We start from the raw sequence: 24258 nt of genomic DNA, 5'->3' as shown, positions 1-24258 counted from the left end.
CGTCTTTTTAGAAATTTAGCTCTCTCATATACAATGTTGATTTTGAAACCTAAGTAAGACTCAAATCTACCCTTGACAGTGTCATAACTCTGTAATTCTTCATCTTTTAATCCGAAAGATGTTAGAAGGTCTTCTCCTTCATCTCCTAGACAGTATAAAAGCATATTAACCTGATTTTCCCCACTCTTACTGTCTAATCCTGAAGCTAATCTAAACCTTTCAAATTTTCTTATCCATCTAGGCCATTCAGAAGGCCACCTGAACCTTTCAATTTCAGGGAACCTTCTTTCCCTGAAATTGAAAGGTTCAGGTGTGACAAGTTGGTATTGAACTGTACTAATTGTACTACTCACTGCTTCAGCCATGCTTAGTTCTTTCTTCTCCACAAAAGTTTATTTAACCTGACACCATGAAGTGAAAGGTAAAACTCACACCACAGTTAAACATAGATACTTTATTAGCCAAGATCCCAAAAGTAAGTCTTCAAGCTCAAAACAACAATACAATAAAAACAAACATCAAATATGCAACATATGATAGCAATTATAAAAATACCAAACAGCACAGATACTAGTTCAATATCGATGGTGGGGGGGAAGGGGGGGGTAGTTCTAATCCTCGGAGCGGTAGCTTGATTTTTGTCTAATTTGAGTCCAATCGGTTCAGTAGCTTATAGTTTATCTCATACAAACACACAAACACCACCTCTTCTTTATAATAGTATAGATAGATTTAGTAGATGATAGATGGATAGATAGATGTCATTATTATGTGATTATTGTTATTGTTTATATTTGATTTGTTTACAAGCTGTACACAGATTTAGTTTAGTTAGTAAAGATACTTTTAAATATGAATCAATTATTTCATACAATTTTCAACAGTACATTAGTGGAATGCCCCGAACCCATTGTGCCAAGAGTAAAAGTACGGTATTAATGCTACTTTGATATTATCCGGAGGCCACCCTTATACAGCGTGCTGCAGCGGTTATGTTAGGTTGGGTTATCCTATGTTTGTAGAACTTTCTTAGTTTCGTTATGGATGGAATGATACCAGATGAGTCATAACATCGCCAAATCCCCTCCAAGTAGGCCAAGGTCAGGTCGTTGACCAATGGCCGGAGCGCGCGCATCACCTGTCACCGCCTGTATCTCAGGTATCGGCACTCATGTTGTATTGTTAGATTCATAATGAAACGAGGAAACCCAACCTAACATAACCGCTACAGCGCGCAGTATTTATTTACTCAGTATCTACTCGGTGGAGTTCGTGTGGCAGCTAGGGGCGGTGACGCATTCAACTCAATCTTGCCTTCTGGGAGGCAGAACTCAAAAACCGCTAATTGCAATTGCAATCATTTCATATTTGGACAGTAAGTTAATTAAAGTATGTTCTTTCTAATCATGTTTTTTTTGTCTTAGGTAAAAAAATCCCTCTAGAAAACAAGTGGCCTCCGAATAATACCAAAGTAACGGTACGGTATTTCCTGAAGCATGAAATGGAATTTCAAGCAGAGCATGATAAATTCAATAGAAATCTTGGTTTAAGCTATCTCCTAATGAGATTTTTTGGAATATATCTATCTGGTATGAACTTCTCTGGGCAATACCCTTGACTCAAGAGGTCAAAGTACGTTACCCGGTTGGGTCGAGTCTATAGTTCTGTATCCTTTCTCAAATTCTTCTAAATAGAAAAACAGGTGCGCGCTAGTCCACACAAAGTACATTTTAGTCTGTTGTACTCTGTATCAACGATGTATATTTTGTTTTATGTTTTTGGTTGAATGTATTATTATTTTCACCACAATACGGTTTCAAGAGAAATTATAACCGAACAATACATTTTCATAATTTTTGTTTAGGCCATACACACGTGAATTACAATTAATTGATGAAGTTGTTAGGTAACTTATTTTGTAATTCATTGTCATAATGCTGAAAAAGAAAATAAGTATGGGTATTATACCAGGTATACACCTACAAAAAATCCTAAATCCGAAACTAATCACTTATTTTACAAAATTATTAAAGTTTCATGTTTTTGTCTTCAATAAAAATATGCGAAAACATAACAAATATTGTTATTTTAATTCTAGAATGACCCTAAGTCGTTAATTTGTAGTGAGTTTATCTTACAAAAGTTTTTTTTAAACAATAACCATTGATTAAAAGGAAAAATTGTCTTGCGTGGATGCGCGTGTACTTTATTTCTATGGCAGATCTTTTTAGGAAAACGAGTCGAAAATTAATGAATTCACAATAACTAATGTCTAGTTAACTTAACAGTAAACTAGATAACACAAGTCCAGGTAAACTGCAAAAAGTGATGCATTTTATAATACACAGACAACAGCGGCTTTTGCCAACAAAGATGGCGGGTTGACGTGTACGCCCCGTGTTAACTCTCGTCAAACCGCCACCTCGCATGTAAGCGACAACGTGCCACCACGTCAACCAGCCATCACTATTTTATGAGGTGGCGGTTTGTCGTGTACGCTCAATGTTCGGTGTCGTCAACCCGCCACCTCGCACGTAGACGTCAACCAGCCACCACGTCAACCCGCCACCACACTAAAGAGGTGGCTGGTTGACGTGTATGAACATGTCTAAGCACCACCAGGACAACGTGCCACCACGACAACCCGCCACCACACATTTTTCCGAGGTGGCGGGTTGTCGTGCACGCTAGAGTCAACGTGCCACCCCGACAACGAGCCACCACGTCAACCCGCCACCTCAAACTTCTTCTTCTTTTTGATGGCGGGTTGACTGGATGGCGGGTTGACGTGGTGGCGCCTTGGCGCGTTCCCCGTGCGAGGTGGCGGGTTGGCGAATTCGAGCAACAGGTACACTAGTATTTAATTATCTACAACTTTCTCACTGACGAAACTTCTCTGACCAACAAACAAAAACTTTAGTAGGCGACTTACTTTTTCACTTTACTTTTCCAAACATTTTCTAATGTGTTAATTTTAAAAATATTTATATATACTACCAAATAAAATTATAATTTTCAAAACCATACTATTGCCATGAAGAGTTCATTCCCTTGCTCTGTACCAAATTTTCAAAATTTTATCTCAATTGTAAGGGTGTAAAAATGCAGCGTATTTAAACCGCGACCACTAGTTCCGTACTGCCGTAATGGTGAAAAGGCCGGGAGTTAATGCTCGGTGCGACGTTGCCAATTCTCGCTGGCCGCGGTCTGTAGTTAAAGGTGGCCGTGCTTATAGCCATTGAGATAACTAGATTATAACTTATAGCTCAGTGCTTATAGCATAACCAGTCTATTAGCGAATTTCCCTATAGGGAAGTAGCTATTACCGTAGGTGGCACGGTAAGACCTAGACCCGGGACCGATTTACTTTTTCATTTTGATGTCCCCAGAGGCCAAAAACACCATTCGTTCAAATTTTTATATATGTATATATATATATATATATATATATATATATAGACTTATATATATATATATATACCTCCGTAAACGCGATAACTTGAGTAATTTTTGTCCGATTTTGATGAAATTTGGTTTAAAGGTGTAAAGCGGGATAAACTTGAATGAGTTCGCAAACCAGCACGATCGGACCATGGGAACGGGGCTTTACGGGGGGTTTTATGGGGTAAAAATTGGTTTTTCTCACTTATGACCCTCAAAACACAAAATTTCCCAATTTCTCTTTAGAGCTTTTTAAAGAGCTTAAAAAGACAAATAATTTAGTATATAAAAGTATTTTTGTTCAATTATTAGTAACGGAGAAAATTAAAAAAAATTGTAAATTAAAAATTCCCATGTTATTCTTATGGAGAATATTGTCAAATGTTGTAGTTTGCTTGTTTATGGATATATTTTGATAAAACTTGGCAAATTTATTTATTTTGTACTAAGCTATCATTATTTTACTCAAAAACACACTTTGTTAGTTTCCTTGTAGCAGCAAACCTAGGTACTCGTTAAACCTAATGTTATTAAAATATGTTTAACTGAAAATCAATTCAGACAAATGGAAATTCGCTTAGTCGGCAGGTTTGCCGCGGCGGGGGTATTTTAATTCTGTGGTCGCTGGTGACAAACGACAACTACAATTACATCGATAGTACGATAGTATAATGTCGTGGTTCGATAGATAATAATGAACGACTAACAATAGTCGCGAAATCGCAAGACGAAAAAGTGCTCACCGCTCACCTTCACCTAGCTGCTGGTGGCTGCAGCGTGCTGCAGCTGCTACACGACAGCTACAAGCGCACGCGCAGTAGGATGGCATTTTCCTGCAATGAAAGGCTCGCTATTAGCGGATGTTCTCATTCTGTTTGTTTTCTGTTTCTGTTCTGGTCTTGTGATTAACCCTCGCCGACAGACCACCACCGCCCACCACCACCCACCACTGCTCGAGCGAACACCATTACCGCAACGATACGTTAAACAGCCGCAGGTCTCGGTGGTGTAGTGGATCGCGCACCGGGCTGATGATTAGGAGGTAACCGATTCAAAACCCACTGGAGGCATTAACTTTTTTTGACTCGAATTTGTTTCATTATCAGCAAGTTTGGTTGGTTTGGTTAGCTTATGATAGTTTAATTTTATAGTAAAAAAAATTATATAATTGATTTTGAGACATTTATAATTTTATTTTACGAAAAGAACTATTTTTGTTATTAGTAAACCTCGAAATATTCATTATCAGCAAATTTGGTTAGGTTATGACAGTTAAATTAATTTAAATTTAACCTACAAACGACACGTTTTGACAGCTACAGTGATAGAGCTAACAATTTCCCACCCCACGCCCACGAACAGTTCGGCTATGCACGGTATAATGCGTTCTGCACGGCGCGGTGGTGGGCGGTGGCGGTCTGAAGGTAAGGTCTCGTTTCTTGAGACCTACGTTGTCGTTGTGTTGAGTTGAGACTTGACTTGACTTGAGTTGTGTTGTCGTTGTGTGTCTCGTCGCTCGTCGTCTGCCAAGACCCAAGAAGAGTTCTAGTGTTCTAGTCTAGATTTTTATGTGCATTTTTGAATAGCTTTAAATTTCAATTGAATCACTAACATTATATATAGGCCTATGTAAAATTTAACCGAATTAATTGAAGTCAAGTGTTTATTGAAGTAAAGGGTTTTGAAGGAAATACAATGTTGTGAAATATATTTTAAAAGGCCAACCTTTACAATGCCTCTAGTCAAAGTTGTTTTGCTGGTTGTGGGCTCGTTTAACCCACCAACTGTAATGCACCTAAGAATGCTAGGTGAGTTTTATTTGGTTATTAAAAAAACAAAAGTACTGTAAAATCTCATTAATGCAGACTAATGGATTTAATAAAATATAAAGAAAGGATCATCAAGACTGGACTTGACCATTACTAAAGTGATTTTTTTGTTTGTGTGTATTTAGGTCTGAGACACCAGTGGCATTTTTTACGTTTTGAAAGGGAACGGTCCAAACCCTGGTCTTGTTACTATCTAACGTTGACCTTTTTGTTAGATAGCATCATTAATTCATAGCCCAATGACAAATGGCATCTGGGTCTGGAAACGATCTCGCTTGGATTCGAACCAGCGACCTTCAGATTTGAAGGCGAGCACTATAACCACTCGGCTACCCAGACAATTAACTTGAATTGGCTTGATGAGTTATAGCCTAACTAGCATGATTTATGGGACATGAATGCCTAAAATGTATATAGATAACAACCTACCACTGGGATTATTGTCTCTTAGCGTTAACTGTGCCATACTTTGCCAGCCAAATGCGGGACTAATATCAGAGATAGGGTTTCCATATTCCCTGATTTTCCCGGAGATTTGACGTTCAAAATTTAGCTCAGGGGGATTTCTGCAAAAAGCGAGAAATTTCCTCAAACTCTCTATTAACCCTCCAAGTGTCCATAGTTTAGGCCTTAATGTCCACCTATTTTTGGCGCATTTGCAAGGTTTTATTAAAACGGATCTGAGAAGCTTAAAACAATGTTAATTCTAATGTTCTATATACCATTTTGTTTGGAAAATCATGGGCTTCAATATCATACATAAAACATAAGGAATATTTGTTTCAAAAAAATTTTGTAGGTAAAAAAAATTATTTTGGAAAAATTGAAACAAAAAATAAGTTTGCGCTCAATGAAATTGTGTAAATTATAGGCCTATAAATATTTGAAAATAGCCACTTTGTTCTAAATTTTATGAGGATTAGAAATATATAATAATATAAGGAAGTAGATGTGCAAATAAATAAGTTATGGGCAAAAAACAGATTTCAGTACATAGCGTTTAGCTAAGAATGCATAGCCTAACCATAGCTAGGAATCTGGCTGATAATTTAAATCAATATCACTACCTACTTCTTCAGGATCAACCAGCCCTTCAAAATCACTTAAATCTTCTTATAATGCACCACGTATATCACTAATTTTGATTTTTTACACTAAAACAATGATAAACGTAATAAAACACATCAGTCATCGGTCCGAGGTTAACCAAGCTGTTTACAAATACGCACGTCAGCTGTCTGCTACAATATTTTTGGAACTAAAATGAAATGCGCTTAGAGACAGACCTCCGGAGAAAGCTCTGAATCTGTCAAATAAAACGATACCTAACTCGATCCAGTTCAATCCGATTCAGTCAGTCATAGAGCCTTCGCCGTAAACGATGTTCGTGGATTTGACATATGTAATAATCGTGGATTTGAAATGGATAATCCATTTGACATTTTGGACACTTTCGCTGTATATGACATAGACATAGACATAGACATAGACATAGACTTTATTTGCACAAAACATTCCATACATGTCATAACATTTAGAATAGGTGCATTGTCAAAATTAAATCCATACATAAAATATTTAACATTAAAACTTTTAACTTAAAATTAAACACTTAAAAAAAAAAATTCTAAATTGTAGTTCTGTAAAAATCTTCAATTAAGTAAAAAGCCTTGTCAATAAGAAAATTATCTATTGTATCTTTAAATTTGGTTCTGCTTAATGACTTATAGCATGGCGGAAGCACATTGTACAATCTCAGCCCAGCGTACAATGGAGATTTTTCATATAGGGTCAAACGGTGTCTGGGGAGTCTAAATATATTTTCATTTCGGGTTTCATACCTGTGATTAAAATGCATTGTTTCTGGTAGCTCATTTTTAACTGAATGTATGTAATTTAATAATTCTAGAATATACAACCCCGTTAATGTATGAATTCTTAAATTTTGAAAATGTTTCTTACAAGAACTGCGTGGATGAGAGTTGGTAATAATACGTTTTTGTAACCTGAATAAAGTTTTAATACCAGTAGCTTGTCCCCATAAAATTATGCCATATCTTAACACTGACTCCACATAAGCATGATAAACTACTTTAAGTGTCTCAATAGAAACAAACAGTCAATAGACTATGAACAGTCCCTTAAATGTATGAATAAAGATGATATTGACCTAATTTTGTTACGTAAATAATTCAAATGTGAATCCCATTTAACTGCGTCATCTACGTAAACCCCTAAGAATTTATGAGCTTCAACTAAATTAAAGGAACAGTTTTCCATATTTTTGTGTCTAGTAGAAAATTTAATAATATTTGTTTTTTCAACATTAAGTTTTAACCCATTTTCTAAAAACCATTGCTCCATGTCCTTTACCACACTTTGCAGAGAAGAAAACATTTCAGCTGTATTATTATTTTTGATCAAAGCAGTAGTGTCATCGGCAAAAATGGGCTATAATTTTTGCCTAAACAAGGTTAGTTATCAATTTGTATTGTAAATGCGTTTGAAGATATTAAAACAGAAGGAATACAGATCGTGAAGTAAAACAAAAATATTGATAGAAGTTACCGGTACCGGTATCGAAAAAAAATCTTCGATAATAATGAATGTTCCCTTTAACAGGAAAGTACTTTAGTTTATCTTCATCGTCTGTTTCATTGCTCAATGTTCCCAGTCCTTTAATTTGCGTCTGCTTGCCAGTCCGAAGGTATCCGTTTTCACTTCTAAAGCCTAGCAGACATAGAGCGTTTTGTTACCTGTATTCGGTTATTCGGTATTGTTAGATGTGACAAGCGATGCAACATTTTATATGTTTGCATTGGCCTATAACTTACCGTTTAAATATTGACAATGTAGCACGAATATTGAACAGGAACGGTATGGACTAATAAATATAAATAAATTATGTCACTGGCCCAAATGTCAATCTAGGCTAGGTAACAACTGGTTAGGATGTTTTTTGACTGTTCCATAAATAATAATAAATCATGTCTATTTTCGGGCCATTGACATAATTTTGTTTAAGTTTAAATTTATGACCCATACAGTTTCTGATAATACTTTGGCTATGTACTAGGAATACAATTTTGCTAGCCCGTTCAATTTGATTCAATATTATAGTGGGGACCGCCAGCTAAAATCTCCTCTTTTTTTTACACATTACCATGGCAACCCAAAGTTAGTCTCGATCCGGAGATGGCAGGAAAAATAGTGAAATTCCCAAAATTTTAACACAAAATTAGATAGGGTATTACGTAAAATGTTCTCCATAAGAATAGCATTAGAAGCCATTTACTGCAGATTTTTGTTTGGAAACTTCAATACAGCTGATCGTGATTTATCACTAAGCCAGTACGCAATATTAACATTTGGAGGACTGCCAGTCAACTCTGCAATGTACTATATAAAAAGTGCGGAGGTGTGGGCAGATGCTCTCAATAAGGAGATATAGGATGCGGCTCGTCAGAGTGCAGTGTCAGGCAGCACTAAAGGTAGCATCTGTCTACCAAACAGTGTCCGAAACCGCTGTTTTGGTGGTTGCTGGAGTCATCCCCGTCAAACTTTTGGCGGCAGAAGGAAACGCAATTTATCAGCGCAGTGGGGAGGACCAGGCACGAACAGAGGAACGCGTGCACCTACCAGCTGTGGCAGGAGAGCTGGGAACAGGAGACACGGGGACGCTGGACCAGGCAACTGATACAGCATGTCCAACCTTGGGTTAATCAGCGGTGCGGAGAGATAGACTCCTAACTCACGCAATTTCTGACGGGTCATGGTTTTTTCCGGTCGTACTTGTTTATGGCAAAGCTGTGTCACCCGATTGCATATACTGCCCAGGCATTCCCGATGACGTGGAACATACCTTTTTCCACTACCAGCATTGGGAAAGGCCCCGCCTGGAGGCTCAACAGTTAATAGGACAATTGTCGGTAGAAAGGGTCATACCAATGATGACGGAGGGTAAGGACAATTGGACCTGTGTGTCACATTACATCCAGGATATTCTCCGCGCCAAGAAGCTCGACCTTGACCGGGATGCGGTGTAGGCCATAAAGAATTTAAATGCCAGAAACGGTGAGAGCCCTGAGGGCTTAGGTCACATGTTGGCCTGACTTGAAATAATGTGACAAACAATTCCAGGTCTGTGTCCAACAGAGTAGAGTTTTAGTGAGTAGTTTGATAAATTCAGGAGCCTCACACTACAGGCTGGTTGGCTACCTGTGTGCGTAAAAGCATTTTCCCTCCTCTCCCTGAAAAAAAATAATACTAAGCTATTAATATTTTACCAAAAACACACTTTATTAGTTTTATTGTAGCAGCAAACCGTAACCAATCGCTACGTTAAGCCACGAGACTGTATAGCAAATGTTTTTATTTACATCTGATTAAGACAAATGTTTTGTTGTGATTGTAAATAAATTATTAACTTTTTGAATGAAAACTAAACTGGATAAAATAAGTGTTCTGCAGTTTGTGCATAACTCAAAATATATGTCAAAATGAGTGCTGATGCTTGATGGCAAATCTATAGTGCGTCCATAGCTTTAGTTTAAAGCCAGATTTACACTAAGTAACAAAACCTGCTATACTGTATAACTTTTGCTATATAACATTGCTATATAACTTTTGCTGTATGAAAAATTTACAGACAATTTTAGTGATTCTGGTGCTCGTGCTATATGTTATATGTAGCACAACCTCATTCGCATTCCGTATCGAAATGTGCGCTGAAGAGACATTGTTCGTGGCAGCTATCGCGGTGATCTTGGAGTCAGAGAGAGAGAGAGAGAGAGAGAGACGGAAGCGAAGATTTTAGCAAGTTTTAGGTTTGACCGCTTCTTGCTTCGAGATATAAGTAAAGTGTAGCAAATTTATTACGGGACCTTAATGATGACGAATACGCTGACAATCCATAATTAAAACGCTAAATAAGGCGACGGTAAATTCAAAAACGTTTTACGTATGACCACAACGCCAGTTGTCCAACGGAACAGTTTAATTAAGTTTATAATTGCAGGCTGCACTTTACTTTACGTCCTACACTCATTGGAATGAAAATATCGGTCGATATATCGAATATTCGATAAGTTATATTGTTTGGTTAGTTAGGTAAGGTTAACCTAACCTAACTAACCAAACGATATATCGAATAAAACAATCGAATAACCGATATTTTGATTCAAATGAGTGTAGGACGTAACGCAAAGTGCAGCCTAATTGCATCCCGATCCTACGCGCTGTCACTTTCAGTTTCCAGTCCTTTCATTGTAAACAAAGATCGCTGAGCAAAACCGTTCGCACCCAGGAGGCTACAACTGTGAACTGTGTGCACTAAATGCTACATATGGCAGATGCTAGACGAAAAATATATGTATATCATTGCTACATATGGCAATGTTAGATGTAGAACGTATTTCTTTTGATATTTACCGACTCCCGATGGATAGCACAACTTTAGCTATATATAGCAGGATCTGCTACATATAGCAGTGTTATATAGCACTTTTTGTAAAGTTACTTTTTCTACTTCTAGCAAATGTTATATAAAATTGCTAATATATAACACAAATCTGCTATATAGCAGGTTTAGCTACATAGTGTAAACCCGGCTTAAGGCCAAAATTATGAAAATCGGTCTGGTAAAAGAGCTAACCCGACTCGGAAAAGAAAAACCAATTATTTTTATTGATGGCAATAATTGATTTACCAGTATGCATAATCTAATCATACGAAAAATGAGTTAATATTTTAACAGCTTATTGTTTTACAGTAGGCTACGGTATCGTTATTAAGTTGATTTTTCTTTCATTAAATATTGTTGTTAACAATTTGCATTTGTGTTTAAAGTGTGTTTCTTAGTGTGTGATTCTAATGTTATTCGAGCTTAATCCGTAGGTACCAAATATTAGCGAGTAAAGTGGTGTATGGATTTCATAACCATTATTTTATTAGAGACCGTTGTATTTAACCGCAATGGGCTCTGTTGCTAGTCTATAAATAACATTAGGTTTAACGAAACGAGTACCAAGGTTTGCTGCTACAAGGAAACTAATTAAGTGTGTTTTTAGTAAAATATTAATTGTTTGGTATAAAATAAATAAATCTGCAAAGTTTTATCATGTGACGCATAGCGGCACGCTATATTTCTTATAGTGTCAGCGCTTCGTGTGGCAGGGCTGCATGGCGAACTCGTCAGCCCACCTCGAGCAAGCGAACGGCTTCCCCCACCGACCTTTCCCAACCTTCTTCCCACTTCACCGCCAACGACTATCAAGAATTCCCACAGAAGAGCTGCTCGCACTGAAAAATCTATTAAATGGCTAAGTTACTAGAATAATTATAAATTATATACTAGGTTAATATGTCAGGCTAGTTAGCAACAAGGGGGGGAGACCTACAAGGGTCGTCCGTTATTAGAAATGTAGGAATTAGGAAATTTACTGGTCGAGCCCTTCAGGCTCGGACCATTTTCAACATGATTAGGGCAACATGTTTTCCCCAGAAGTTTCCATAGTTCCTTTCAATAAATTGTTAGGCATTTCCTATTTAAGTAGTTCAATCACCAGTCGAATCATTTCATTAATAGTCATTTCCTAGGTCACAAGTTTTGGAAGGATAGTTTTTAGTAAATTAGTTGTGTTAGCATAAATCAAAGCTGGCTATGCAAGCTTCCGGTCTGGGTAAAAGATCTCCGTCCTCTGGTCCCCAACACACCTTTCATTAATTAATTAAAGTAGTCAAGACGAGCTGTCCGGAGTGAGGGAACTGTTTATGGCGATTAGATTAAGGTATTTGCAATCCTAAAATGCTATGGAAAGGGAGGAAAACAGGTCCGCGACGTAGGAAGTGGTGATGGAAGTAGTCAAGACGAGCTATCCGGAGTGTGGGAACTGTTTATGACGATTAGATTAAGGTATTTGCAATTCTAAAATGCTATGGGAAGGGAAGGAAACAGGTCCGCGACATAGGAAGTGGTGAAGGAAGTAATAAAGGCAATCATAAAATGCTATGGGAATAGAGGGAAACAGGTCCGTGACGTAGGAAGTGATGAAGGAAGTAGTAAAGACGAGCAGTCCCTGTGGGGACTGTTTACGACGATAAGATTAGGGTATCTGCAATCCTAAAATGCTATGGGAAGGGAGGAAACCAGGTCCGCGACGTAAGAAGTGGTGAATGAAGTAGTCAAGGCGAGTAGTCCGGAGTGTGGGAACTGTTTATGACGATTAGATTAAGGAATCTGCAATCTTAAAATGATATGGGAAGGAAGGAAAACAGGTCCGCGACATAGTAAGTGGTGAAGGAAGTAGTCAAGGCGAGCTGTTTGGAGTGTGGGAACTGTTTATGACGATTAGATAAGGGTATGGGCAATCCTAAAATTCTATGGAAAGAGAGGGAAACAGGTCCGCGACGTAGGAAGTGGTGAAGGAAGTAGTCTAGGCGAGTAGTCCGGAGTGTGGGAACTGTTTATGACGATTAGATTAAGGTATCTGCAATCTTTAAATGCAATGGGAATGGAGGGAAACAGGTCCATGACGTAGGAAATGGTGGTAAAGGCGAGCCGTGTGGAGTTTGGGAATGGATTTATGTATCTCCAATACTAAGGTGCTTTCAGAGTGAACTAATGATTTTCCCCGAGCAAAGCTCGGTCCCCAGGTACTGTTCTATAATTTGATACCAAACCAGATTTTTTAACACAAAATTTTACACTTTTTTTAAATGGCGGCCAAAAAACCGTATTTTGCGTAACAGTACAAATGTATATTTTTAGTATGTTTTTTATAAGTGTATTACCTACCATTTCTAACTGGAATAATTTATGTTGCAATTAGTTCCACCTCAAACACTATTTCTACTGCACTATATTGTCTCAACATATTTATAATTCATAATCAAAATTTATTCATTGGCTTATTCAAAATTATTATTCAAAACAATTCCTCCATTTAAAATACACTGCATCTGGGTTCAAGATTATCAATAAAATTCAACCATGTTTTTATTGATGAGAACCCCATAATTTAATAAATGATTTACAACAATGAACAGTGACTTTGCAGTTAAGGTATCCAAGAAGAACATACAGAAACTATTACTGTAGTTGTGAAATAAATTGTGAAATTATAAAATAAAGTATTGTCAAAATATTCAAATTTACTGAAGAAAGAAGAATTTAGGCCTACATTATTCAGAAGAAAATTATTATTATAGAAGATAGGTGAGAACATTCCATTTATTATTAACTCAAACTATAGACATCTCCAGGATCCATTTTGGGACTAAAACTGCCTCCATATTTCAAATATTAACAAAAGAAAAGAAAAATTAATCATCTTACTATATTATTGTTTCTAAATTATTATTCAATCTACATCTTAACTTATTGCATTTGTATTCAAAGAAATCTTTTTATTCAGTCTGCACGAATCCCCACCCCTCGAGAATTTTTGTAACCACTTATTTACCATTAAACATTGTATCCAATAACATCTGTACCTCATCATTTCTATTATTAGTTAAGACAAAAATAAAATGACAACATTTAGAGGTTTATTTCAGCGCTCTCTCTCCTTTCTTTGCTAGGTCTTTGCACCTGGGTAATCATAGCGAACGAGACCTATAGATCTCGTAACGCACCATTGGAATAATGCAGGAAAATATACAACGCAGTGAACATGTTAACTTATTGCCTGCATTAGTTATTAGGCTACACACGTAAAACTTATAGAAATAAATAAGGTAGCAGCAAACATAAAATAATATGTTAATTAAATAGATCTGCCAAAAGCTCAAGTAATGCTAGTTTGGATGATAATCACTTTATTATTTCAGAAATTGCCAGAGACTATTTGGAAAAAACTGGACAGTTCAAAGTTATTGGTGGTCTCATGTCCCCTGTTCACGACAAATACGGTAAAAAAGACTTGGCATATTCCTCTGACAGATGTGAAATGGTCCGATTGGCTCTCAACACCTCAAACTGGATAAAACTAAGTGAATGGGAGAGTAGGCAAGACCATTGGACAAGGACAAGATTAGTGCTACAACATCATCAGGTAGGAAACCTCAAGTTGTCATCTCTAGTCTTAATATTCTAATAGTTGAAATTTAAATAATTTGTGATCAACCATTTTAAGGTTACCCAATATAAACTATTATTTGCATTTTATATCTTAGTTTCTGTTTTACGGTAAACTTACCTTAAATGGATAAGTATAGTTTTCTGAGGTTAGTCCACTTGTGTAGGAACCTAGTTATATCAACAGAGGACAAAAAATGGTGTTGAAATGTCAAAGAACATTTGTAACTAGCCTAAATTTTACCCTGTGTAGAACCAGTTGAACACAGCACTGTCGTGTAACGAGACGCCCAACAAGAGACAGCGATGTGAGGAGCAACAGTGGCTCAGTCATGTGTTGGAACATTGCAACAGAGATGACAAGGTGGTGGTCAAATGTCAAATTACCTTTGTAACTACTTTTTACCCTGTGTAGAACCAGTTGAACGCAGCACTGTCGTGTAACGAGACGCCCAACAAGAGACAGCGATGTGAGGAGCAACAGTGGCTCAGTCATGTGTTGGAACATTGCAACAGAGATGACAAGGTGGTGGTCAAATGTCAAAGTACCTTTGTAACTACATTTTACCTTGTGTAGAACCAGTTGAACGCAGCACTGTCGTGTAACGAAACGCCCAACAAGAGACAGCGATGTGAGGAGCAACAGTGGCTCAGTCATGTGTTGGAACATTGCAACAGAGATGACAAGGTGGTGGTCAAATGTCAAAGTACCTTTGTAACTACATTTTACCCTGTGTAGAACCAGTTGAACGCAGCACTGTCGTGTAACGAAACGCCCAACAAGAGACAGCGATGTGAGGAGCAACAGTGGCTCAGTCATGTGTTGGAACATTGCAACAGAGATGACAAGGTGGTGGTCAAATGTCAAAGTACCTTTGTAACTACATTTTACCCTGTGTAGAACCAGTTGAACGCAGCACTGTCGTGTAACGAAACGCCCAACAAGAGACAGCGATGTGAGGAGCAACAGTGGCTCAGTCATGTGTTGGAACATTGCAACAGAGATGACAAGGTGGTGGTCAAACTTCTGTGTGGAGCTGATGTCATTCAGTCCTTCAGTGTGCCCAACCTCTGGCTGGACCAGGATGTGAGTCCACATATCCTTCAGTTAGTTAGTTTACTTAATATAAGTTTGGTTTCATATTTTGTTGATTTTGATAGTGCAAGCTATATTCAAGAAGAATATTTCAATTCATATAACAATATACAATTCCTAATATTAAATATAGCCTATACAATTCCTTATAACATTTAGAGTTCATGATTGTTAAGACATGAATTGGATCAAAGTTAAATAATAATGGCCAACAATTTTCAATGGAGCCAACAGTTAATTGTCTTCACCTTCTGCAAAGTTGAGAGGTAGTGTCTTGAATTGGACGAACCTTGACTGGGCTCAAGCCAAAAAGGGTTCACTAATCCTCGCCTTGGCTGGGCACATGGTCCACGCCAGGCAGACGGCGCGCGGCAATGAATTCCTAGAAAATCCCGAGTGACTAGTGAAATTGCAATGTTACATGTTAATCAAAACAAGGGTTAAGTTAATCCTAAAATCCCAACATTGGATAATTTTTCAAAAGCCAAAATATAAGTGAAGTGATTTGATACACAGCACACATTTGAAAGACAGCTGGCAACAACAATGAACCTCTTGTGTGAAATCTATATAAATAAAATTACAGTTTTGTCTGTAAATTGCTTAGAATCATGCAGTTTTTGGTTATTTTTACGTTTCATAGCCTAAGAAAGCCGAAACGAGTCTTATCTCAATTTCTGTCTGTCTGTCTGTTTGTCTGTTTGTCCATTCTATGATTCTGTCTGTGACGCCAAAATGTCATTTTACGCGGCCTACTCCTAGAAAACTAGAGTACCGATCAAGGTTCTAATCGTTTTTCTGTATTTACTGGATTGGTGAGAATGTCTTTGGCTATAAAAACATGGCCTCGCCTCTTTGAAAACAAAAAAACGAACCACCAAAAACCCAATTTTGTTAGATTTTTGTCAAATTTTCTCCCAATGTTTACTATTACATTTTATAAAATAACGATCAGCTGTTTGGATTAGTTCTCACTTCTAGCTGTCACTGATATGTTTACATTAAAAGTTGTATACAAATACCGCAACCATTTTCGATGAAGTTTTGTTAGCACATCCAAACCAAATGAGATTAAAAACGTTGTGCCTTACTTAACCGGTTAAATTAATCGCAAGTGCAACGATTGTTCTTGAGTTTTGATGACCGGGGGAAATACCGTGAATCAGTGTTGTATTAGTGCAAGGAAACTTAAATTTTTTTAAACATCGTCACCAATACCGTAGCTTTCAAAGGTTTCCACTCATTGACGGCGCTTCAAGGACAGTTGTGTAAAGTGCAAAGTTAAAAATCACAACTGCAGTGGGTGATCGTGGTTGTTGCTGCGATCTTGGGAGATCTTTCTGATTTCTCTGTGATCGTAACATAGGTTTAACTTACAGATGTAGCTAAGAAGCTTTGAAGACTTTGAAGGCTTTGAAACTGTCAGATATTGTATTTGCGAAGGTTTATATGTATTCCTATACAGTAATAGTTTTTCCAGCATATCTGCAAACCAACTCCTGTTCTGAATATAAGGTTTCAACTTACTATAAGATTCCCGCACGTAGAACGGGCAAACAGCTAGTAAAAAAAATCTTCGCTTGTCTATCAGACATAGCAGCTCAAGCACAACGTTACTAGTCCTGAAAATAAGTGTTTACTGGACGACTGTGGTCGTTCCCGTGCGAGACCAAGTCGAGTGTGGGATTACCGGATTACCATACGAGTCCGGTAAACACATTTTGGACAAGTGACGTACAATAGTTTACTCTTGTTATACTATTTCAGTGAGGGTCTCATCCATAAGTATATTATCTAAGGTAAAAGGTTATAAAAATATATCTATTAGCAATAGAAGAGCATTGGTCTATATATTCTTTTGTTTTTATTAAAATTTGTACTGCCACATCAACATTTCACGATAAGTCACTGTGAATAACCAAACCTGGTGAGAACTTTCAATTTTGTGATTATCAGACCTAGACATCTGAAGAAATTTATCAAAGACACATTCTTAATTTCAATCTATAAAACTAAACATCAAATATCCAAAAGTACAATGTTTGAAAAACTTTCTACAAAGCATCAAGAATAATAAAATACACCCGCAGCAGCAAACCTGCAGACGAAGCGAATTTCAACTTGTCTGGTTACATTTTTTCTATAAATAAGACATTATTTATTTCCAATTTCAATAACATTATATTTAACGAGTGCTTTGGTTTGCTACTACGGGGAAGGTAACCACGTTGTGCCCCACTAACAGACAGGAAAACGAAAGAAAAGGTGCGTTTCATAAATCAACAAATTGAACTACTAAACAATCGTGATATTGACAGCAGTGTATCTCGTACAGAGTATCACGTTAACATTTGTGTTCATCGGATCTAAGCATTGTAGATTTTGTAAAACCTATCTTTGTGATATGCGATATAAAACCTGCACATAGGAGAAATGCATTTATTTATTTTATTAGTCTTACGTTCATTAGTTACATCTTTAGTTCACTGGCTACGTGAGTTATTCCTGGAACCGATGGGGGCAGACCCTCCCTGCCAAAGATAAAGGATGTGCCCAGCCAAGGTGTTTCAGTTGCCGCATGTGCCCAGTAAAGGCAAGCCCCTTGAATTGATGGTTCAGGCCAGTGTGCTACAAGTAGCAACGCTACAGTAGCGCGCTACTTTTTTTGTAGCGTTAGCTGTAGCTACGCTACTTTTAAGATTTTGTAGCTTTAGCTGTAGCTAGCTACATTTTTAAAGTAGTTGTAGCGGAATTTTAGCTACTTTTCTCGCTACATTAACATTGTTTGAGATAGTGATTTTTATCATAACCTCAACCTTACGTGAAACCTTTCAAACTGAGATTTTCAAAAATTTAGGCCTACTTTCTTGGCTTCATACAGCTGGTTGCAGCCGTTTCATTCCCTATACAACGTTGTGTCTACATGGAGGCCATTAAATTAGTGTTATCCACATTTTTTGTTCTCATTTCCTTAATTTACTACTCTATGATTACTGTCAGATTAAATAAAAGGTGAGCGAAATATCATACAAAGCAGAGCAGGTATGACGTCATCGTTCATACGATCGATAGCTACTGTAGTCTTTCGATGTGGTTAGTTCTGGAGTTCGTATCGATATTTGATTGACTATCGGTCACGGCTTTGCTGTGACAACAGGGACTGGAGACTGGAGTTGTTGGAGTAGTGGAAGTCGAAAATGGATTGGAGTGCCTTCTGGTTCTGCTGACTTAATTCAAAGACCGTTTGTTGTTGTTGTAAACTAAAGTACAGCCGTTGTAAAGTCAACTTAGGCAAATTTTTGTTTGGGAGTTAGGCTTTACATTTTATTAACCTAACTTAGCCATTACTTAATTATGAATCAGCACCGTCATAGTTTGCATCGGGCAAATCTTGGTTTCAATGTTAAAATAAGTTTTTATTTATGAAGCCAGTGACAAGAAATTCAATGTTGATTTTGAAAGCTATTTTTTAATCCAGTATGCGCCTTTCTAACTTATTTCTTGTAGATTTCTGTCTCAAACTCCACTGTTGTTTGAAATAAGAATCCCTAAGAACTAAAGGCGCGAACTAAAGAACTTAATGGATGAAAGGTACCGATAACAAAAACTGATATTTCACTGTTAGGTCTTAAAAATATTATAAAAGATTTTGATCCAACAAGTCAATGGAGATTATCAGTAGGCCTGAGTTAACTACAGTAACTTATACAATAATTAAATAAGTTACATGTTAGGCAGGCTTTATTTTATTTAGGCTATTTTATCTATTTCAACAGCTAACATTTACATCAAAGCAAGATAGTTTACGTTTACACAAGTATGAACAACGATAGTTATACCGTTATACATAAGTTGGGCCTAATTAATATAGACTTAATACAAAGGCTTTAGGCCTATACTTAATTAATGCTGTAAATATAGTTTAATTTTGTCAGAAATAGTAACTTATCGATATAGTTAGGCCTACCTATAAGTACTTAGTTGAGTAAGTGTTATGTATCAAGAAATAAGTCCATATGTTTTATTTATAACATCTGTCAGATGACTGTTTATATTATTATGTTTTGTTTACTTTTTAGTTTAGTCTGATTTGTGAGTTCAATAAATTCAGTTGTGTTAATTATGTTTTAATTTACTAAACTGGCGACGAGGATAATTGGATAATGGATCTCAATAAGCCTGATCGTTTTGACCCCCATACAAATCCTGCAAGTGTCGCACAGCGTTGGGGTACATGGATTAAGCAATTTGAGAGGTATGCTTTAGCTGCAGACATTACCAGTGATGTAAGGAAAACTGCACTAGTACTTAATCTAGCTGGTGAGGAAGTGGCTTACATTTTTGACAGTTTACCACAACCTAATGAAATAACGTACAAAAATGTTATAAAACTATTAACTGACTATTTCGCTCCTACCAAAAATGTCCTTTTTGAAATATTTAATTTTAGGAAGTGTCATCAAGCAGAATCAGAGTCTTTAACTCTTTCTATTCTCGACTAAGAACATTAGCTGTGAACTGTGAATTCAAAGACTTGGATAGGGAATTAATTATGCAAATTTTGATTGGATCTAGAAGTGATGAGTTAAGGAATAAAATTTTGAAAGAACCTACTATTAAACTTCAGGATGTTGTTATTGCAGCTAAGTCAAATGAATTATTTCAAACTCAAAGTAAGGAACTTTCTTTCAGTAGCTCAAGTTTTGCTAATGCACATAAAATTGACCATTCAAACAGGAAATTTGTAGCATTTAACAACAATCCAGCTCACTCTGTTACACCTAATGTTTGTCTTGGTTGTGGACTAAGACATTTTAGAAGGGATTGTCCCCATCTTCAGACTACTTGTAATATTTGTAAGAAAATTGGGCATCTAGCACGAGTTTGTAAAGGAGGGAAACCACGCCCCAAAGAATATTTTAGCCAAAAACACGGATCAAAGGGACAGCGGGCTCATGAAGTTTTGTCAGAGGAAACCAATTATGAACAAGAAGAAACGTTTCCACCTCAATCAAATAATGAAACAACTCAATACGTCCAGGAAGTTAACTGCACTAAAGTACCGGAACTGTGTACAACTGTCAACATAAATAATCACAAAGTTCTAATGGAAGTTGATACTGGTGCAGGTGTTTCTATCATAGGAGGAGAACTATGGAATACAATTTCTCATAAAAACTGTAAACTGCAACCTTCTCCTTGGAAACTCAAGGATTACAGTGGTAAACCTGTAAGTGTTTTAGGTCAGACTAATGTTTATGTGAAATACGGTAAGTTCAATGGTTTCCTTCCGTTAGTCATAACTGAAGGTAATAGAAATAGTTTATTGGGGCGTAATTGGCTAAAAAGTCTTAACATTGAAGTAAACGGAGTACTTTCAATCAACTGTCATGAATCTGAAGTTCTTAGTAAAGCTCAGCTGGATGTTCAACATCTGAAAAGTGAATTTTCCGATGTATTTTCAAATTCTTTAGGGTGCTATAAAGGACCTCCAATCGAACTGAAAATTGACCAGAATTATAACCCAATTCACTTAAGAGCGCGCCCTTTACCTTATGCATTGCAGGCCCCAGTAGAAGAAGAGCTGAATAAGTTAGTTAATCAAGGAGTGTTAGAACCTGTTCAGGTATCGGATTGGGCCACACCAATTGTTGTTTCCGTAAAAAGCAATGGTAAAATACGAATTTGCGGTGATTATAAGGCAACGTTAAACAAAGCTATCCAAGATCATCTGTACCCTATTCCACCAATCTCTCAGCTCTTAGCAAACTTAAACCAAGGGAAATATTTTGCTAAGTTAGATTTAGCCCAAGCTTATCAACAACTGGTTGTTGACGAGAAGTCGGCACTAGCTCAGACACTAATTACACACAAGGGTGCTTTTAAACCAAAAAGACTACAATTCGGTATTAGCTCAGCTCCATCTATATTTCAACATTTTATTGAGGGTTTGCTTTCGGGCTTGGACAATGTAATCCCTTACTTTGATGATATTTTGGTTAAAGCAGGAACAATACACGAATTGATTACCACATTAAGACAAGTATTCACTCGTTTTAGAGATGCAGGGATTACACTCCAAAGCGAAAAGTGTTCTTTGTTATCTACATCAGTTGACTTCTTGGGATTTGTTGTGAGCTCTGACGGAATTCGTCCTAACCCGGACAAAGTCAAATCCATTCAAGATGCTCCTGAGCCGACTAACAAGGAACAACTGCAGGCATTTTTAGGTTTACTTAATTTCTATCACTGTTTTTTACCCAACAAAGCCAATGTTGCAGAACCTTTACATCGCTTATTGGACAAAAATGTTAAATGGCGGTGGGAGGAAAAACATAAACTTGCTTTCAATGCTTCAAAGAAGCTCCTTTCTTCCGATAGTATACTGGCTCATTACAATCCCTCCAGCCATCTTATACTAACTTGTGATGCATCTCCTTATGGTATTGGTTGTGTGCTTAGTCAGGTTCGAGGGGAAAAGGAAGTTCCAATTGCGTTTTATTCCAGGACAATGAGTCAGTCAGAACGAAGATATGCTCAAGTAGATAGGGAAGCACTTTCCATCATTGGAGGGGTTAAAAAATTCCACAATTACTTATATGGGAGGCGTTTTGAAATTAGAACAGATCATAAGCCACTTCTGGGTCTTTTCACTGTGGATAAACAAACACCAAACACACTGTCACCTCGAATGATTCGCTGGAGTATCCTTTTAAATGGATATGACTTTGATCTTGTATACAAACCGGGGATTTCTATTCCGAATGCTGATGGTTTGAGTCGTCTTCCATGTTCCTCCAATGTTGTTGATCAAGAGATAAATGAAGTCTTGAATGACGTGCTATACATTGAATCCGATGAGGTTAAACCAATCACCGCTAATATAATAGCAAAAGAAACAGAAAAGGATCCACTTCTATCTAAAGTACTATTATGGACTCAACGTGGTTGGCCAACTCATAACTCAGATCTCAACCTTACGCCTTTCATTTCTCATCAAAATTCAATTTCTCAATACAAACAATGTTTACTTTGGGGAACTAGGGTGATCATTCCATCCACTCTCAGGCAACAAGCTCTGAAGCTTCTACACATGGGACATGAGGGCATTGTTCGAACAAAGGCGTTGGCTCGAAGCTATTTCTGGTGGCCAAAACTTGATCAAGACATAGAAAACATAGTGAATTCTTGTCAAGCATGTCAACAAAGTCGTCACAACCCTCCAAGAGCAACAGTTCTTCCCTGGGAGAAAACGAAACAACCCTGGTCTCGTCTCCACATAGATTTCGCTGGGCCCTTCCAAAACAAGTTGTTTTTGATTGTTGTCGATTCTTTCAGCAAATGGTTAGAAGTAGTTTTGGTGCCTTCTACAGATTCAAGATCAACTATAAAGGTCCTCAGAAGCCTTTTCGCAACACATGGTGTTCCAGACACAATAGTATCTGATAACGGGTCGGCTTTCACTTCACAAGAATTTCGATCGTTTAATGAAAGCAATGGCATCCGCCACGTCGTGGTTGCACCATACCATCCGTCATCGAATGGTCAGGCAGAAAGGATGGTCCAAACGACAAAAAATTCTTTGCGACGAATACTTCAAGGAGATTGGCAAAAAAGACTGGCTCAGTTCCTAATATCATCTCATATAACGCCAAATTGTTCTACTAATATGTCACCGAGTGAACTGCTGTTCGGAAGGCGTATTAGAACCATCTTAGACAGAGTTCACCCAGATTATTCTTCAAGTGACAAAGAAGAGAAAATCTTGGATAAAGCGCTTCACGATTACCAACAGTCACCTCAGAGGAAATTTAAAGAAAATGACTCTGTATTTGCAAGAAACTATAATCAGCGAGGACCAAAGTGGATTCCTGCTAAAGTCACTAGAATAACCGGGCCGCTGAGCTACCATTTGATAACAAAAGAAGGCATTGAAATACGACGTCATATTGACCAATTGAGACCTCGCTCAGAAACATCAAAAGCATCTACTAACTCACACTTGGATAATCCTGAATCTCCAGTAAACCCACCATTCCACCCACTACTCCAGAATCCTATTCAAATGAGAACACCAGAAGCACATCATATCACTCCAGTGCAACCACCATCAATGGTTCGCAATCCTATTATGATGAGAACACCAGACGTACAACCAATGCGACCATCAGTGATGCAACAATCTCGCAATTCATTTAGCGGTATAGAAGGTTCAATTAACCCTCATCAAGAAGATGCTGGTTTCAACGTTTCTGGGTTAATTCAAGACTCCACTAGCATGAGCACGAGTCCACAACCTGTTCGGTCACGTGTCTCTAGATCAAACTCCCAAAACACTTCAATGAGCATGAGTCCTCGACCTGTTCGTATCCGTCGACCACCGGCATATCTGAAGGACTACCTAACGGGGGGAGGAGTGTTATGTATCAAGAAATAAGTCCATATGTTTTATTTATAACATCTGTCAGATGACTGTTTATATTATTATGTTTTGTTTACTTTTTAGTTTAGTCTGATTTGTGAGTTCAATAAATTCAGTTGTGTTAATTATGTTTTAATTTACTAAAGTAAGTACCTTTTTAAGATTTACTTGAAAACAACTGGGTAGTTCAAATTATTGGATTGAATAAATTAACTCTAGAGCTGATCAACATAGTGAACAAGCAGTTCACTCAGAAATTTAAAAACTGTAAACAATATTATTTTAAATAAGTGTTTAAATGTATTCCGTGATTTGTTGATAGACCAACTGGATTTATTATCTATCACCTGGACCTCCATATTTATTTATTTATATTTCCTAAAAGCTATTTTCA

General features: G+C 37.3%; 1 protein-coding gene across 1 annotated transcript in view; it reads left to right on the top strand.

Annotated features, from left to right (window-relative positions):
- Positions 1–4950: 4950 nt before the first annotated feature.
- LOC129005290 (nicotinamide/nicotinic acid mononucleotide adenylyltransferase 1-like) overlaps positions 4951–24258 on the top strand; it is a 30619-nt gene continuing 11311 nt past the window's right edge. Inside the window, exons 1-3 of the mRNA XM_054434140.1 lie at positions 4951–5249; positions 14100–14323; positions 15248–15433. Of these exons, the coding sequence (XP_054290115.1) occupies positions 5174–5249; positions 14100–14323; positions 15248–15433 (486 nt within the window). The 5' untranslated portion in view covers positions 4951–5173. The remainder of the gene's footprint in view (positions 5250–14099; positions 14324–15247; positions 15434–24258) is intronic.

Source organism: Macrosteles quadrilineatus, unplaced genomic scaffold, assembly GCF_028750875.1.
Source record: "Macrosteles quadrilineatus isolate MER2022 unplaced genomic scaffold, UCM_ALF_1.0 Scaffold_19__1_contigs__length_3004403, whole genome shotgun sequence".
Classification (NCBI taxonomy): Eukaryota; Metazoa; Arthropoda; class Insecta; order Hemiptera; family Cicadellidae; genus Macrosteles; species Macrosteles quadrilineatus.
This window is presented reverse-complemented; position numbering and strand designations above follow the sequence as displayed.